The sequence below is a fragment of the Hydractinia symbiolongicarpus genome, chromosome 1, assembly GCF_029227915.1.
Source record: "Hydractinia symbiolongicarpus strain clone_291-10 chromosome 1, HSymV2.1, whole genome shotgun sequence".
NCBI classification, from domain to species: domain Eukaryota; kingdom Metazoa; phylum Cnidaria; class Hydrozoa; order Anthoathecata; family Hydractiniidae; genus Hydractinia; species Hydractinia symbiolongicarpus.
In genome coordinates, this window is record NC_079875.1 from 5,813,876 (window position 1) to 5,831,814 (window position 17,939).

At 32.8% G+C, this 17,939-nt stretch overlaps 3 protein-coding genes across 4 annotated transcripts in view; 1 reads left to right on the forward strand and 2 right to left on the reverse strand.

Moving 5' to 3' along the window:
• Nucleotides 1-1,894, forward strand: part of LOC130633755 (uncharacterized) — a 30,895-nt gene extending 29,001 nt beyond the window's left edge. For both annotated transcript variants that reach the window (XM_057444573.1, XM_057444574.1), the window contains exons 32-34: nucleotides 30-301; nucleotides 597-765; nucleotides 990-1,894. In XM_057444573.1, coding sequence (XP_057300556.1) covers nucleotides 30-301; nucleotides 597-765; nucleotides 990-1,342 — 794 coding nt within the window. In that variant the 3' untranslated portion in view covers nucleotides 1,343-1,894. The remainder of the gene's footprint in view (nucleotides 1-29; nucleotides 302-596; nucleotides 766-989) is intronic.
• Nucleotides 1-14,207, reverse strand: part of LOC130633887 (uncharacterized) — a 59,587-nt gene extending 45,380 nt beyond the window's left edge. Inside the window, exon 1 of the mRNA XM_057444583.1 lies at nucleotides 13,089-14,207. Coding sequence (XP_057300566.1) covers nucleotides 13,458-14,072 — 615 coding nt within the window. The 5' untranslated portion in view covers nucleotides 14,073-14,207 and the 3' untranslated portion in view covers nucleotides 13,089-13,457. The remainder of the gene's footprint in view (nucleotides 1-13,088) is intronic.
• On the reverse strand, nucleotides 2,970-17,798 carry LOC130633839 (poly(A) RNA polymerase GLD2-like). The gene is made up of 16 exons (XM_057444580.1): nucleotides 17,673-17,798; nucleotides 11,518-11,747; nucleotides 10,771-10,929; nucleotides 10,327-10,441; nucleotides 10,152-10,246; nucleotides 9,780-9,843; nucleotides 9,571-9,637; nucleotides 8,479-8,515; nucleotides 8,194-8,233; nucleotides 7,288-7,416; nucleotides 6,831-6,877; nucleotides 6,253-6,326; nucleotides 5,429-5,497; nucleotides 4,197-4,288; nucleotides 3,712-3,791; nucleotides 2,970-3,368 (listed from the first exon to the last, which is right to left on the reverse strand). Exons 2-16 carry the CDS (start codon nucleotides 11,722-11,724, stop codon nucleotides 3,321-3,323), a joined length of 1,323 nt encoding a protein of 440 aa, XP_057300563.1. The 5' UTR covers nucleotides 11,725-11,747; nucleotides 17,673-17,798; the 3' UTR covers nucleotides 2,970-3,320.
• Nucleotides 17,799-17,939: the final 141 nt, after the last annotated feature.

Below are 17,939 nucleotides of genomic sequence, written 5' to 3' on the forward strand. Positions count from 1 at the left end.
AAAAATTAATTCCTTTTGTTTCTCTTTAGAAAAAACTTACACAAGTGTATCTGAGTTGACACAAGCGTTGCACAACGACCATGTTTTTGGTATACTTATCGATGCGTACACAGCCGGGAGTAATCGAGACATCCTTGACGACCCGCTACTTCATGTGGCTAATTTGATTAAATATCCGCGTTCGTTTGGTGTTGTTCTCAGTGGAGGATTAGCGAATGTTGACCAAGAGGTTTTAGATTATGTTAAGACAAACGAGGGGAATATTTTAGAAGTATTGGAAATGTTCACCCAGAAGTTAAAGGTATTTACGCATTGTGGTTCAGTACGTTTAATCCTGAATTTTTGACCGTGTATTTTTAAGAGTTCAGTCAGTTTTGCAGAAGAAAATACGCAAGGAACTACCATTAACCATTTTTTATAACATTTTCACTACAATCTATCAATCACTGCCGCGTGTAAATTTGACGACTCTAAAAATAGGTCAAAATAAATCTCCCTCCATCCTCAATGTTACTATTACTAAGAGCAGGGAGTAACAAGCCTCTACCTTAATTTAAATTTTTTTTTAACAGACGATCATTTTTGTTTCAATTTAGCCTCAAACTGCAGCTAAAGAAGTATCGTTATTTGATGCAGAATCTACTGTGTTGAGAACAGGAATAACCGTCCTCTCTGTTTTGTTGTGTCTGACGCTGTTGTTAGGGTTTGTGGCCTCACAGCTATGCAAGAAGAAAAGCAGAATAAAAGTAAAACCGGTGGAGAGAGGTACGTAAGAAACAAAAACTAATGTTCTTTTGAAAATCAGCATTCAAGTTTAATTCTCACCATTTCATTGTGAAATGCAAAAATCAATGCGAAAGCCTCGCGCAAAATTGTATTCGACTAACGTCATATCTATAAACAGTAAATGTGGCTCTCGGTTCGGCATAAGAAGTCCCTGATAATCCAACTTTTTTTGTTTTGATATTAAACGTGTCTATTTCTTATAGCCACCAAGGAAGCAGATGAAGAGGAAGCCATATGTGACTTACAATGTTGTATCAAAACGTTCTATGAACAGTTTCATAAGAACATCAACACATTATCGTCCCGTATTGACGCTGAACGCGTCAAATTGTATTTTGATCGTGGTTCAAGTAGTTTAAGGATACAACCACGCCAATGTAGAACAGCATTAAGACATCCTAAAAGTTCTGCAAGAGGTGATAGAGCAAGTGAAGATGGAAGTGATATAGTAGCAGAGCATCCTGAGAGCTTTGCAAGAAGTGATACTTGTAGCGGAGAACCTGATTCAATACCGGACGTTGAAAGTGACGTGGACACAACGACACTAAGTGACTAAATAAAAAGTCTTGTTATAGTTTTAAGCGAAGTCGACTTTGGCTGTTTTGGGAACTATTTCTATCTCAAACTTGTGTGTTCTAGGTCAAGAAATGTGAAGAAAAAAAGGAGAAAATAAGCTTGAAAGTCATACAATATGACCGAGAAGACGAAAATTTCTAAATAAAAAGGGTCTACTGCAATCCATTTTTAATATAGCACTTCTTAAAAAAAAGTAAGAATACATACAGCTCTCTTTAGTGGTAGAACCCAAAGTTGTAGCGGGACAAATGTCTTCTTGAAGTACTCGTATTTAAGGAAACTTGCTTCACTAAACCCGTTTAATATAGATCTTCTTTTTTATATCCCCTCTGTAAATAAACATGCGTAGGTTGCAGTCATTCATAAAAAAAATTTATGTGAGAGCAAGAAAGAATCTGTAAATATGTATTATGATTTTGTTGCTGTTGTTTTTATATCACTTTTTTTACACATTACCTAAATCACATTTATGAAGTTTATTTGTAATTTTTTTTACTTCACTTAAAAAGATTATATTGACACTATTCATAAATGTCCCTGAAAAAAAATAAATGGTTGACAAAACAGATGTTGTGGAAAATACATCTTCGTTACCAGCATCTTTTGCATCTTTTGACGAGATTCGTGGCGTCAAGCCAACCAGAAGGACAAAGTGACCGGGGAACGAAGTTGAGTTGTTTGATGAAAAATTATTACTCTATAGCGTTGGCTCAAGGTTTCGTAAACACTGGGAAAACAGTAGAAATAAAATGGTCGTTCGCATCCACATTGACATAAATAAATTGTATGAATCCCTTTCTTTACACCGTCTTCTCTGTTTTAACTTCACTCTCAACTAATTTTACATTAATTTTACACCTTTTCTTAGAGCCTAATCTCCAGATACAAAATGGTAACTTAACATGTCAGAGTGGTAGTTGGCAAAAAATAATCTGAATCCAGATACCAAACAAATAGCAGCTAGAATAATACGCGTAGCAGAAGAGGCATAAATTCAACCTAGTCCCCAGGGTCTGGTAGTCCCTTAGCCGTTAAAACGGATTCCAATTTTTATTGAAAAAATGACAACAAATCGAATTTTTTGTTAAAGAACGAATACAACTTGTAAAACGAAAAAAAATTTAGCGATTTTTTTTAAAAAATAAAAAGGACGTTGCCTGTCAATTTTTCGATCTATATCCTTGATTTGAACAATTTGTTATCACAAAAATATGTACACGTGCATCCCTTTTCTCAATCTCTCTTTACTTCTACTAAAATTTCCGAACCTTCGGTAGTCGAAAAAATGATTCCGCAAATTGAAACTGTAATCCTTCGCAAAATGCAACAACAAAGTGTTAATTAACCTACTTTGGACCCAGCTTTAATTAACAAGGTATGAAGTAACGTACCCTGGACCAACCCAAAAAAGTAAAAGGTGACCTACTTTGGATCAACCTTTAACTAAAAACTTTCGCGAAAAAGTATTTCGGAACATTTAATTAATCTTCGCATCGTAAATTTAATTTTTGCAATAAACGCAAAATATTTTTCGCCAAATTTTCCGTAATAAAGAATAATTACTATTTCCACTTTCACGAATTTCTTCGTGTAGAAACAAACACGAATTGCTTTAATATTTGATTTATTGTTTTAAAATAATATAAAATTTAAAAATACAACAAAATTTACAACTGTAAAATTTACAAACATCACCCTTCACTGTGTTTGATTTGTTTTCTAAGGTTATTATTGGTCCAATTTAAATCTTCTCTTTTTATCTCCCAGTGAATGATACACGAAACAAAAACTCAACTCCAGTATCGACATATATACACAGGCATATAGCACACTATAACAATAGAGCGTAGCAGCACTGGTGATAAACTTCACGGCAGGCTAACTCTTGAAGTTATTTTCTACCCTCTTTACCCATTCTTTCAATGTTGTCTTTCACAAATTTCTGTTCAGTGCAGTTGTCACAAAATATTATCCAAGGACATTTTTACACTCATTCGGTTGTGTGCCTAAAATATTAATAATATTATAAATATTTTGAAAGAAAAATTATTTACCGCCATCGTTATAGTTCTGTGGAAAAACCCACGGGGATTTAGTCGTCATACACATTTTGGGTATCGCTATTTTGTTCAGTACTAAAGAAATAATTAGGAACGAAATAACAATACTTGTACTACACAAGCATTATCACTCAGTTGCAACTTAAGAGCCGTCTGACTGACATCCTACAGCTAGTCAGGTAAGACCACACCTGGTCAACTCTTACAAAGACCATCGTATAGATTGTAAAAAAAAAGAAGAAAACAACTTCAGAGGCTGGAACACAACATAAAAAACACAACAACATACCCGCTTAAACTCGTCTATAATTTGCGAATAATACGTATAGTTTCGAACAGCTCGTGCAGTATTTGTTAAATCAAATGGTTCTAGAAAAAAAGTTATATTTACTCTACAAGTAGCTACAAAACGCAAATGCGGTTGTGAGACATGATGAAAAAATGGTAAAGAGACGAACTTTACGTTGTTACAAAAGGTATCAAATTAAAAAAGATTATCATACAAGATAAACCGACATTTTTTATCGCCTTTGATATGTCGTAGAATAGGAACAACAACACCTTCGGCTACCGTAAAAAAGCCAGGAGGGCCAAATTTAAAGTCAATAAACATTTAAACAATCTGAAAACGGGCTAGCATGTGTCTAACAAAGTTTTTGCATGCAATGGTGTATGTCTGAAAGAGTTAATTCTACAATATAAGTTACGCTTTAATTCTAAACAAACAAACAATCTTATTTCTTATCTTATCAATGTTTAAAACAGCATACTCACCTTCTATACATATCCATTTTCCTCTCCAGGCTGGAAGCGACGACCTCGGTAACTTACGTCCCAACCGAACACTCATAATTGTGGTTTCGTAACTAAAACAAATAAATGATTTGTACTTACACGTAGATATAAGGTAGACAGATACATGTACTTACACGTAGATATGAGGTAGACAGATACGTATACTTACACGTAGATATAAGAAAGACAGATACATATACTTACACGAAGATATAAGAAAGACAGATACGTATACTTACACGAAGATATGAGGTAGACAGATACATGTACTTACACGTAGATATAAGGTAGACAGATACGTATACTTACACGTAGATATGAGGTAGACAGATACGTATACTTACACGTAGATATAAGAAAGACAGATACGTATATTTACAAGTAGATATAAGGTAGACAGATACGTATACTTACACGAAGATATGAGGTAGACAGATACATGTACTTACACGTAGATATGAGGTAGACAGATACATGTACTTACAAGTAGATATGAGGTAGACAGATACGTATACTTACACGTAGATATAAGAAAGACAGATACGTATATTTACAAGTAGATATAAGGTAGACAGATACGTATACTTACACGAAGATATGAGGTAGACAGATACATGTACTTACACGTAGATATGAGGTAGACAGATACGTATATTTACACGTAGATATAAGGTAGAGAGATACATATACTTACACGAAGATATAAGAAAGACAGATACGTATATTTACAAGTAGATATAAGGTAGACAGATACGTATACTTACACGAAGATATGAGGTAGACAGATACATGTACTTACACGTAGATATAAGAAAGACAGATACGTATACTTACACGTAGATATAAGGTAGAGAGATACATATACTTACACGAAGATATAAGAAAGACAGATACGTATATTTACAAGTAGATATAAGGTAGACAGATACGTATACTTACACGAAGATATGAGGTAGACAGATACATGTACTTACACGTAGATATAAGGTAGACAGATACGTATACTTACACGAAGATATGAGGTAGACAGATACGTATACTTACACGCAGATATGAGGTAGACAGATACGTATACTTACACGCAGATATGAGGTAGATAGATAAGTATACTTACACGCAGATATGAGATAGACAGATACATATACTTACAAAAGATACGAGGTAGAAAGATACGTATACTGACAAAATATTATTAAAAAAATATTACTCACTCAAAAATATTTGTGTAGTAATTGAAGAATCCTTTTAACAGCTCGCCAACACTTTGTTTATTCCGAGATCTAAATTAGCAGATATTTTGCATCTTAATTACAAATGTTTTCCTTAATGCTCACACTTAACTCTAAATCTAGAAATTTAGAAAACAAATTGTTACCTTCCAGGAATTTCAATTAAAATAGCTATTTTCTTAAGATTTTCCAGGGCATTACTGGCGTTAAAATGAAAATGCAGCACTTCTTAAAAAAACATTTTACATAAATAAATAAAAAGTTTGAACTTGAAAAAAATGAATGGTCATCATTTTGTGCATGCCATGTGACACCACTATCGGGACAAAGCTGGTCGTATTTCACACTTTTACGCAATATCTGGTGGTGATTTGTAAAAATCTCCAGTGATTTGCATGTCTGGTGAATTGCACAGACGTTTGTGCAAATCAACTAACATTTGTGCTTACCAGAAAATTTCCGCAAATCCGGAACATTTGCCAAAACACATTTGTTCAAATCACCAGATATTTGTTCAAATCACCGGATATTTGTTCAAATCACCGGATATTTGTTCAAATCACCGGAATCAACAGACGCGTGTGCAAATCACCAGACGTTTCTGGAAGTAACCGGACGTTTGTACAACTTGTAGTAATGCCTGCTTTACAGGGTAGCAAGCACCTGGAATCTGGTGGTTTGCACAAATTTCAAGTGATTTGGATGTCCGGTGATGTATTAGAAATGTCCGGCGATTTAAAGAAATATGTGGTTAGCCTAAATATCACAAAACGCTGAGAATAATTACTTGGTGAAGATGAGAGTACCTGTTACATTGTATCAAATCTGCTGGTTCAAACATTGGAAGTTCATCCACATTTTTAGTTGGATTAAAAAAATCCTATGTATAAAAAAAAAACAATTAACAATGTTTTTTTATAAGCAAGTGAAAATTTAAAATCAGGCTGCGATATGCTTCTGCGTAAGACAATCCGGTTTAGAGTATGGTCAGGTTATGCTTATTGTAAAATTATCAAAACACAACTGTTGTCTTATGGGATAAGATGAAATAGTTACATTTTTACTTTTAAAAATCAACGACAAAACTAAAGTTATAATTACACAGGGCAAGTTCGGAGAGTATAGTGGTGTTAATAGTCTTATTGTGTATAAGGAGTTAGAAAAGTCTGTGTCTAATTTAAATGGTAATAACAAAAACATACATCAGAAGGATTCAACATACGCTTAACATATACTCATAGAATTCCCTGATACAAGCCTAAATATGCTTGTAAGCGCTATGCTCATAAAAAAACATGTAGCCCTTAACTTTTAAGTGCTAATCTTCTTTGGTGTTATAAAAACAGATAGAACAGATAAAAACAGAAAACACAAGTGACTTTACCGGATAGAGCGTTTGTAAAGAATTTAAAACTGGAGGATCGCAGCCACCTAAAAAAATAGATCAAACTGTGAACGTATGGTTAGCAAGATTGTGGAAATGATTTGTCTGACTTAAGAGGCAAATTTTATCTAGTATTCCCTGCGTTTTACCTAAATTTTAAAGTGAAATTCTGAATAACTTGAAAGATAACATAAAAGGACAAACCACTAGGAATAATAATCACTTTTATTATCATTATTTCTTTTAAATATACAATAAGCATATAGCATATTTAATGTGAAAGTTTGAAACAATGACCGTTGGATTTTTAAAAAGAATTTTTACATCCAAATATACAAAAAGCAAAATTATGATTAACCTAAACATATTGCAAATCATTCTTCCTGCATTTGATGATTTTTCAAAACAAGACATAATCAAACTGTAAAGACAGCGAAAGTTTACCAAAAAAACTCACTTTGAAGATAATTTAAGACCATCAAAACGATTGAATAGCTGGATAGTGTGCCAGCACTAGCATCATTAATATCTCGAGCTTTTGCCCACCTTTTAACTATCATTACCATTGGTCGAACACGATCGTCAACTAAAAAGCAAAATTTTTATAAGAAAACGTGAGGTCTTCCATAAACCTTGATGGTATATACTCAAATTTTTGCAGCTATTAATTTTGGCACTTTTTCCAGCTTTTCGTCAAAATCACGAAATTAAGTATGTGTGAAATATTCTTGACATAGCGAAAATTAATACCTGGGAATTTTTGTGAAATATTACGCTAGAGTGGCACCTGGCACTCTGGCATAATATTTTACCAAAGTACAATAAAATTTCCAGCATTAATTTTCTTTCCTTTGAGGTTTGAAAATCTGTAATTTTACTTTGATTTTGTTTCCTTCTCAAATCTATGCGCCGGGGAAAACAAATGTCAAATATAAAAGTCCAAAAAATAATTTCTAATACACAGCTGTCTAATTGTCCACAGATTCATTTCATAACATTTCCACATTATTTGCGATTATTATTAACCGCAATTATTTCTGCAAAAAAAAAACTCCTGAAAATTAATACACATGAAAATTTTTTTTGGTCAACAAATATTTGCAACGCAAAAATTAGTATAATTACCATTAAGGCACCTTCTGCAAACTAAAAACTTCTTTAAATTGAAATTTAGAAATTTAATCAGATGGACTACCATCTTGAACAAAAACATAAGCACGATCAGTTCTTTAAGATGGACAGATTACAAAACGATATTAAAAACTATGAAGAACTTTAATTTTTTTATAGAAACAAATTATACTTCCACAAATATTATGTTTAAGATTTAGCAGTGAATAATATGGTTGAAAGATGTCTATACCTTTGGAGTATGTTCTCATCAAGTGAGTATTTCTTATTCCCTATGAAAATTAAAAGTATAAAGGTGAGTAATTGACAATGCACTAAGAGACTGTCAGTCAACATAAAAACTGTTCCACCATAATGCTTATATAACAGAAACAAAATTAGTGCAAGTGAAGACCAAGGGTGACAAAAAATTTATTAATAATTACAAATTATTTACCCAATTTAAAACACAACCCCATTTACGAAGTATTTTAAGTCTTCCAGGTTGTTGAAAACTCTGTGCTAAAAATTTACTTACTGTTGGATTGTTTATATTCAAGTCACACTCGCATCCACTGAAATTGAAAGCAAATTATATAATGCAGTAAACTGCGAAAGTTTGTTTACAATATGAAATATACAAAAAAAAACACAAGAATTAACTTAACTTTGACAAAATTAAGCATGCAAAGTATAAACAATTTTACTTAAATACTGAATATGAATTATATGATAACAAAACTTTAATGTTAGTTGGTGATTAAAATGAAAACAATCTTTAAAATTGAAAAAACTGTTCATTGCTGAACAATTGGATGCCAATCACTGTAAACTGTGTTTGGCAACTCAGATCTTGCAACATTGAGATGCAGGTTCCACCTTAATCCTGAAATATAGCTATGGTGTATAGTTAAAAGAAACTTAAAAAGACGTGTCAAACCTTGCGTAAATCTTAATCACTCTGGGAAGACCAAGAAGCGAGTACCTTCACAAGAACTGTTAATCTATGTACACCGTGTAACGTCACAAATAACAAATATATATACAAACCAAGTTGGCTTTTGTTTGATAATGACTGCGACCATTAACGTAATTATCGTTTTGGGGGGGACAAAATTTGAAAATGAAAAAAATTAGTGCCATGTTGTTTTCGGGATATGTAAGAATGTTTTATTACAAAAATATATATATGTAAGTTTTTTAGTTAGTTCTCCTTTAACCATTTATGGAAAGGTAAGGAAGCTACAAACACACAATACAGGACAGTGTATCACAAATAAAAACTGTTTTTTGAAAGATTCCTACTTTAAAGCTATGATTTTTCTCCAGAAAATCTGGATATTAACATTTTCTAGGTTTAGCCAAATTTGAAGGTTGAATTTAAAGGTTGAGGGTATTTTTTTCTACAATAGCATTTTTCCAATAAAATTGATGTTTACAGCAGAAAAATAGGTTAAAAATTTGCAATAAGGAGGATAACAATGATGCTAGAAATAAAAACAGCTGTAAGTATAAGAAAAAATAGAAAAAATAGAAAAAATAAAGGAAATCCAGTTTTGGTGGCATGGACAGCAACATTTGACAGTACTCATTGGAAATATGTTCCATGTGTTAGAAAATTTACAATTACCTGATAGAATCCTCAAACTTCAGAATGGGCACTGTTGCTCGTATTAGCTGAATATGCTTGATAGAAGCTGAAATTAAAAAACTTAGTAACAAGGGGTTCATTGCATCTGAAAAAATAACATTGTTTGCTAATCTAAAACTACACCATCGTTTGCTTTGCTCTCCCCAATTTTGAAACTGTTATCCAAACGAGAATTCCAATAAACTTACATATTGTACGGAATGCTCTTTGAATATGTTGAAGATACATACATGCTTCATATCTCTGGTCTACCTAAAATGTCCAAAACAACAGAATTTAATTATCAAAATTTAAACAAATGATTAACAAACATAAAATATAATCAGTTTAGGAAAATTACAAAAAAAATAATTTTTTCTCATGAAAAAAAATTCCCTGACAGATTGAAAGTTGTGCAATAATGCAGTTTTATCAGATAAAATTATTGATATGACAAATAACTAGTTGCACAAAGGATATATTACTTATGAAGAAATAAAAAACAACGTGATGCTCAAAAAAAAATTTAGTTTTTCTTAACAAAAACATTGCAGACAAAAAAGCAACAATCTAGACCGTACCTTTCTCTCTTGAGTAAACATCACACAGAAATCTGCATCAGATGAATCAGTTGCAAAGCCATTGCAAGACGAACCAACAAGATGCAAACTTGCAGCTAATGATAAAGGTTGTTATGTTGAGCAATTTCTGAGTGCAAGTACAATTTTAGAATAGTACCTTCAAACTATGACCTACTCGGGTAGTTTTTTCTGATAAGAGTCAACAAAGCAGAGCGTAAATGCAATTTCTTTTGAAGCATTTTATCAGACTGTTTGTGTGTTTCAGAATAATTTATTATCTCTTCTGTGAGCTATAAAAGAAAAGGTTATGTGTAATAACAAAAATTGCTCCAATTTTTCAAATAAAGCAACAACAAACCCAATCATTTTGCATAAAAAAGTGACAACTTTGGAAAGGCCTCTCGAAAACATCTCTGTTAAGGGCAGCAAAGGAAACTTGCTATATTTATACTATTTTAGACAATTTAAGGAAACCCAGAACCATAAAGGTTTAAAAAGTACATCAGAAGTACATAATTATACAGCAATAAAATTTCAATTTTTACAATGTTCAAACATTACACACCTAAGTTTTGCAAAAGTCTGAAATATGTCAACGTTCTACAAAACAACAAATTACCTGTTCAAAATTTACATTTGTTTTACGTGATTGATTAACTTCTGTTGGTAAGGGTTTCCGTCGTTTATTTGGAGAGCTATTACTTCCTGAAAAAGTTATTTGTGTATTGTCTTGCCGTCTTTTTCTACTGAACACATTACTTTGTTGTTGAGGAACCACCTAACCAAAAACAAACAAAAATATTTGAGAGAGAGTGAAATGTTGGAGTAAAGAGTTAAGCATGTAAATCGTCTGGATGTTTATAAGGTACTATATACAAACTATATACTTATAAAAATTGACCTTATCAATCGTTTGTAGATTGTTCTTAATAAAATTAAGGTACTCGTTGCGTACACAATGCATGTGTAAACAAACGATAACATTTTTTTTGTTAAAAATAAACAAAAATTATGCATTTATATATATATGCATGTTAACAAATCTGGTGGTTATTTAAAAACACTTTATAAATTACTCTGACTGTTTTACCTTAAATAGATACTATTTTCCCTAACCATAAGGCCTTAAGGATACTAGTTATATAATTGTTTGAGATTGAATTAGAAAAATATTTCATTTATTGAAATCCCCAAGTTTCCCTGACCTCACAAACAAAATAAATTAGCCAGGGATCCTAACTGTTAAGATGCTATGAACCCTCTGTGCGTAAAGAAAAAAAAGTTTACCAATAAAAAAGTGTGTTTGGCAGCAACGAAAAGTTCACTAAAAATAACTTATGCAAATATGCATATGTGTGACACTTACTTGCATTGGCCCTCGCATATGAAAAGATACTGGTATAATTTGATTTGGAACTTGCATATGAATAGGACTTCTTAAGACTGGAGGTGCAAACAAACTTTGTTGCAAGGTGCGTAGTTGTGATGTCACAATTGGATATGGACGAGTATACTTGCGAGTTTTCTCCTCAATAGTTTCCTTTTCAAAAAATTTTCTTCCATTGTAAGCCATAACACCAGTGTTTATTCACAATACTGAAATACAATGTTCAAATACGCATTTTGCATTATTTTAATAACTTTTAAAATTCAAAGCAAAGTTACAGATTTGAGTGTGTGAAAAATGAGTAAAAGCTTTGTCAAATTTTATTTTAAATATATACATGTTTTACTCTTTTCACTTGTTTCTATTGGACTTAATGTAGAAAATATTTTGTACAAAACCTCAAAATCTTCTTGCCTCATTATGGAGCTGCTATAAAGCTTACGTTATAAGTTGTAGTATTTATTTATTTAAAAACTTATCAAAATCTTTCAGAATTCTGAATGTCTTGATTTTTTTTACTATAGTGGTTGCCTATCACATTTGAAAACAAAAGTAATCACCATGGTTATTGATGAACACGTTTAATTTTGTGATGTTACAGGGAAAAAGTAATGCTACAAACCACAAAATATTTATAAAAAGCTTTAATAAAGGACTCCTAGCTTTGTCATTCCCCTTAATATATAGCAAGGGATATAGCTAATCATTTCTTTTTTCTGTTACTACAAAATTTTAATGAACATTAATTTTAAGCAACCTATTTTTTCCCAAATGTAGCCTTCACAGTTTAAAATCATTAATTACTTTATTCATTTTGTTGAATGATTCTCCTTATTATTTTATTGGATAACTTTACTTGATCAACATTTTAATACAACACAATGCTTTTTTGACAATAAAAAAGCAAACTGAATCTTTATGGGTCATCTTAGGATCTGAATAAGTTATAGTTAATTTCATTTAAATAGTAATTTAATTTAATTACATTTCTATAACTACACGGACGCTAATATAATATAACTTCAAGAACAAAACAGAGGTTGTTTACTTTGTTCTCAGAGGTTCTTGCATACACACCACACCAACTTTCAATGTTTATATCTATCTCGCAATGGAGATATCACTCAATAATGTAAAATTTACCGTATGCGAATAGCAGTGACTGTAGGTTGAAATAATTTGGCATTTTAGGACTAAATTTGGGTTTTAAAGAATAATATTTATACTAGGGTATTTTTTAATGTATATACTACAACATTCTAGAAAAGTAATACTTCACTTTTGAAAAATTATTTAATTTTTCGGTTAGAGACTAAGAACAACACTAGTATTCATCATCACCATCATCATTCTCGGCTTAACGTCCGTTTTCCATGCTAGCATGAACTGGACGAGGTATATTAATGACCCTCTTCCAATCTGATCTAGACTGTGTTAGATCTAAACTCACCTTTCTCTGTATCAAGTCTGTCCTTATAACCTCCTACCAAGTCTGCCTCTGGGCTTTGCCCCAGGAACTATCAAGTCTCTACACTTTCTTACCCAATTACCCCCTCCATTCTTTCCAAGTGCCCCAGCCAATCCAATCTTCTTATCTGGATAACATCTTTAATTCTACGGAGACTTAGCCTGCTTCTTAACTCATCTGAACTCTTTCTGTCTCTCAAACTGGCGTTACACATCCACCTAACCATTCTCATATCATTCCTTTCTAAACAGATAAGATCTTCCTGCTTCACTGCCCATGTCTCACTATTGTACAACATAACACTTCTTACACAGGCCTCATATAACCTACCTTATAACTCAATTGACAAGACTCTGCTAGTCAACAAAGGAAGTAACTCTGAACTTTTTTCCAAGCAGAACCTATCCCGCAAGTAACACTTCTTCCAACACCCCCTTCACTGCATAACATATCACCTTAAGTAACAGAAGTTCTCAACTAACTCCAACGAGCCACTGTTGTACATCATTGAAGCTGGAAATACTTCATTCTCTATAATCTCACCTTTGCAATGCTTGCATAGAAACTGAATGTCAGCTCTTAACCTTCCACCAATACTACTGCACTTCTTATGTACCCAATGCTTGCAAGTCTGACAAATAATTGAGTTACTACCAACCCCTTTATTGCAAACTCCACAAGGCCACTTTCCAACTACAAGGTTACACTTGGCTGCAATGCTACTAATCATGACTTTAGACTTTGCTGTGTTCACCCTTAGCCCTTTCTCTTCTAGTCCTTTCTTCCACTTCTCAAACTTTTTAACTAATTCTTCCATCGACTCTGCTATGAGAACCAAATCATCTGCATACAATAACTCCCATGGACAACCTGTTCTGAACTCCAGCGACAGCGCTTCTAAGACTAGAACAAACAACAAAGGACTAATTACAGAAGCTTGATGTACACCAACATTTACACTAAATTCATCACTAAGTGAATCGTTAATCCTGACACGACTTCTAGCATTGCTGTACATAGACTGTACCATTGTAACTAGCCACTCATCCTCACCTAATTTTTTCATAGCCCACAAAATAACATTACGTGGCACTCTATCAAAAGCTTTCTCTAAATCTACAAAGGCAAAATAGAGATTCTTTCTCTTTCCTAAATACTTTTCCTGAAACTGTCTGAGTAAAAATATAGCATACAGTACAGTCTGAACATAATCTCAATTTTTAATTGCAGTAATTAAGAGTTTTTCTAAAAGTTTATAAACGAAAAACGGCGATAGAAATGTTTTTTTAGATTGCATTTTAAAAGTTTATAAATGATAAGCGGCGATAGAAATGTTTTTTTTAGATGGCATTTTAAAAGTTTAAAAACAAAAAGCGGCTATATAATTGTTTTCTTAAATCGCATTTTAAAAGTTTAAAAACGAATAGCGGCGATAGAAATGTTTTTTCAGATCGCATTTTAAAAGTTTAAAAACGAAAAGCGGCATTTAATAGTTGTGAACAATGCTTCTCGTATGTTTTTTAAATTAAACGCGCTGGAATCTTTTTAAGTAATTAAATCAACAATACATTCTGGCGCAATGTATTATAAAACTTCGCGAAATATTTTTATTATTTAATTACTTCACGCTAATACTTACGGTGATAGCTTATCAATACATTTACACAATGTATCTCGCTATTACAAGAAATATAATTGCTCCGATATTTCTTCATGAGCGCATTGTTTTTTAACACGCAAATATAAACTCACAAAACCCTTAAGGGATTTAATTATAACAAAAGACAAACGACTGCCGTCCTCCACGCAAAGGTGTGATATCAGCGTGTACACGGTAGATTACATTCAGACTGTACTGTATGTAGTGCCACGCCCTGGAACAAAACCAAATTGCATCTTATCTATATCAATTCTTTCTCTTAGTAACTTATCAATCACTCTTTCAATAACTTTCATCACTTGATCAATCAACTCCAAACCTCTTTCTAATACATCACTCTTGCTCTTGAAACAAAGTTTCCTCTTTTCTTTTATACACTGGTCAACCTTATTATTCCACCACCCGGTCTGCCTATGTCTAGCTGGTCCTTTCATCCACCCACAGGTATCATCAGAAGCTTCTAGAAGACAATTCTTCAAAGTAGTCCATGCAATTTCAACATTGTCACTATCACACTGACCATTGTGGGCTAACTGCTGAACTTTTGCACTAAATTGTCTTGCTACAATCTGTTCCTTCAGCTTCCAGACTTTACGACGGAGCCTGTACTTTTCCTTGGCTTCTTTAACACTCTTCAAGATAATATCACAAACCAGCAACCTATGCTGGGAAACACACTTTTCTCCCGATATAACTTTCAGGTCCTTCACCATTTTCTTGTCTGACTTTCTAGCCAGGAAGTAATCTATCTGTGTCTTACAGCCACCTGACTCAGCCTACTCTGTCTCTTACTGAATGGTGTGTTGCAAACCACCATGTCCGTTGCCATTCCAAACTCAAGCAATCTCTCCCCTTCCTTATTTCTGCTCCCAAATCCTTAGCCTCCATGCACACCTCTATAACCTTCAGATGACATCCGAACATGACCAATGAAGTCGTTGCCCACCATGACAAGTTCAGTGTCTCAAAACTTTGATGTGACTGCTATTAACTCATCATAAAACTTATCTTTATCTTCCTCGCTGAGTCCACACTGTGGAGCATAAACTGACAGAAAAGTGCCAATCCTATTACCTATCAAAAACTTTATCACTATAATACGACTATAACAAGCATAACATCTATTACCTTTTCCACCCACTTCTCTGCAACGAATATGCCAACTCCTCCATATCCATCACTATTACCAATCCAAAAAAGTTTATACCTTGCCCTTCTACCTTCCACAAATCACACTGAAGCTCCTCCCCATCTGACTCCCTGAACACAACACATAACAACAAATCTACGTTCATCTGCTCTACCTCTCAGAGTACCAACACTAGCCACCTTGTGATGTGATAGCTGGGTAACAGTCTGACGATGCTTACACCTGACATCTGTCCTACCATGTCCCACCGTATTCATATAAATTTTTTTAAAAAAAACTGGATGCTGAAGAGGAATAATTTCTTGGGACTTTTTATTTATCTTTGATGCATTGTTTTAGACATATTCACTTGTACCAGCCTTGATTTTTGTGTTTACAAGGTATATACTCTTTGCAGAAGCGCATTTTTTTAAAAAAAACAATTATTATCTTGAGCTCCGCTTACCTTTTTTGCTGAAATTTTTACCAATGTTTCACATTAGAATGTAGATTCGAAATATAAAACTCTTGGGTAATGTTTTACCAATTAAAAATTTATTAGGGTTAAAACTTAAGATTTTGACTTTTTGTTTTTGGGATGGAATTTTTGGTCATTCTTCAGAATGATCAGGCACAAATGTTTTCGTTTGTGTTTTCCGCCATTTTTGTCATGAATTATCATGAATTAACACTCGATAAGCAAAACAAAACAGAATAAATAAGGACCTGGACTCACATTCCTTACTTGGCTAGCTAGCTTTCCATAGAGCCTACAATTTTTATATTTTTAACACGTGTTGCGTGAAATTGCAATTAAAATTAAATTGTATATATATATATATATATATATATATATATACAGGATTCCAGAAAAACTAGCAACATAATTTGTTTTTGGGAATCCCCATGATTTACAACGCAGCACAAAAATCAGCTCAGGGCACATTGAAAGTATTCTGATTGGTTTTTTAAAACAAGACGAGGTGTTATCATGAGATTTAGGACTCAAAACCGAGATTGAAGAAGACTTTTTCCTAAAACATTTTTTGCACAAGATGGTCTCAGAAAAGGCCCAGGAATAATAATAATTTCACATTTAATTATGGCACTTTTAACGAGAAAAAAAGCAAAGCAGTACTTTTCTGTTTTTTTATCAACCTTGTTCCCAGGACATTTTGCCTTTTTCATGAACTTTAACTCTGTAATAACAGCTCAGGGGCCAAGACATCATGAGGACAAGGTTGGATTTTCATATTTTTGATTCTCAAAAATATAAAGGATGAGAAAATGTGGTGATGTGTAAAACCTTATCTGATTCGATGTTTTAACTGTTTTTAAGTGTTGTTTAAGTCTAAAAAAAGAAAACGGTTTAGCTTGAAGAACTATGGCACATTTTGCGTTACAGATTTTCAAGAGGTTTGAAGCCAAATATAGCTGAACAAAAAAAGTCAGAAAAAAAGTATATTCATAATTCAGAATTGAAGTGAGCTTTTTAAATATGTAGCTTGCTACATGTCTACAGATTTACAGATGGAGAGCGGGATCTTCAATCAGTCAGCGCCAATAGTAGCAACTTGCTAACTCACCAACTACTTCACTCCAACTACCTAACTTCTTGGCCATAAAAGTTTCCATACGCCAGTTGATTTAATATACATAAAAAATATTTGACTGAATGCTAGCTAGCTATAACTAATAAAAATAATTGACTGAATTAGCTAGCTATATAAATTGACTGATTATTATATAAATACAGACTAATAGCTTAGCCACCATCTAAATCCGAGCAACCATAAAAAATGTCTATTGTTCAACAGATTAACGATAGAACTTAGTTTAAAAGAAATAATAAGTGATATTAAAGAATAACTAAATACCTTTTAATCAATCACTATATTATACCATGTTGCGCATGTTAGCTGGTTAACAACAGCCCCACAGCTACAGAATATTTTAGGACAAGATTCGCCATTTCCTATTTAATTGACCGCGAGTGAGCTGTTAATTTGCCTGACAGTGTTATTTATAAAGACATATTTTTTATGGATTAAATATAATACAATTTTGTATATATTTGAAGTTAAATTTATTAATTACAATGTTCAAAAATATCTTTTTTGAATATTATCTTAAAGTACTAGGCA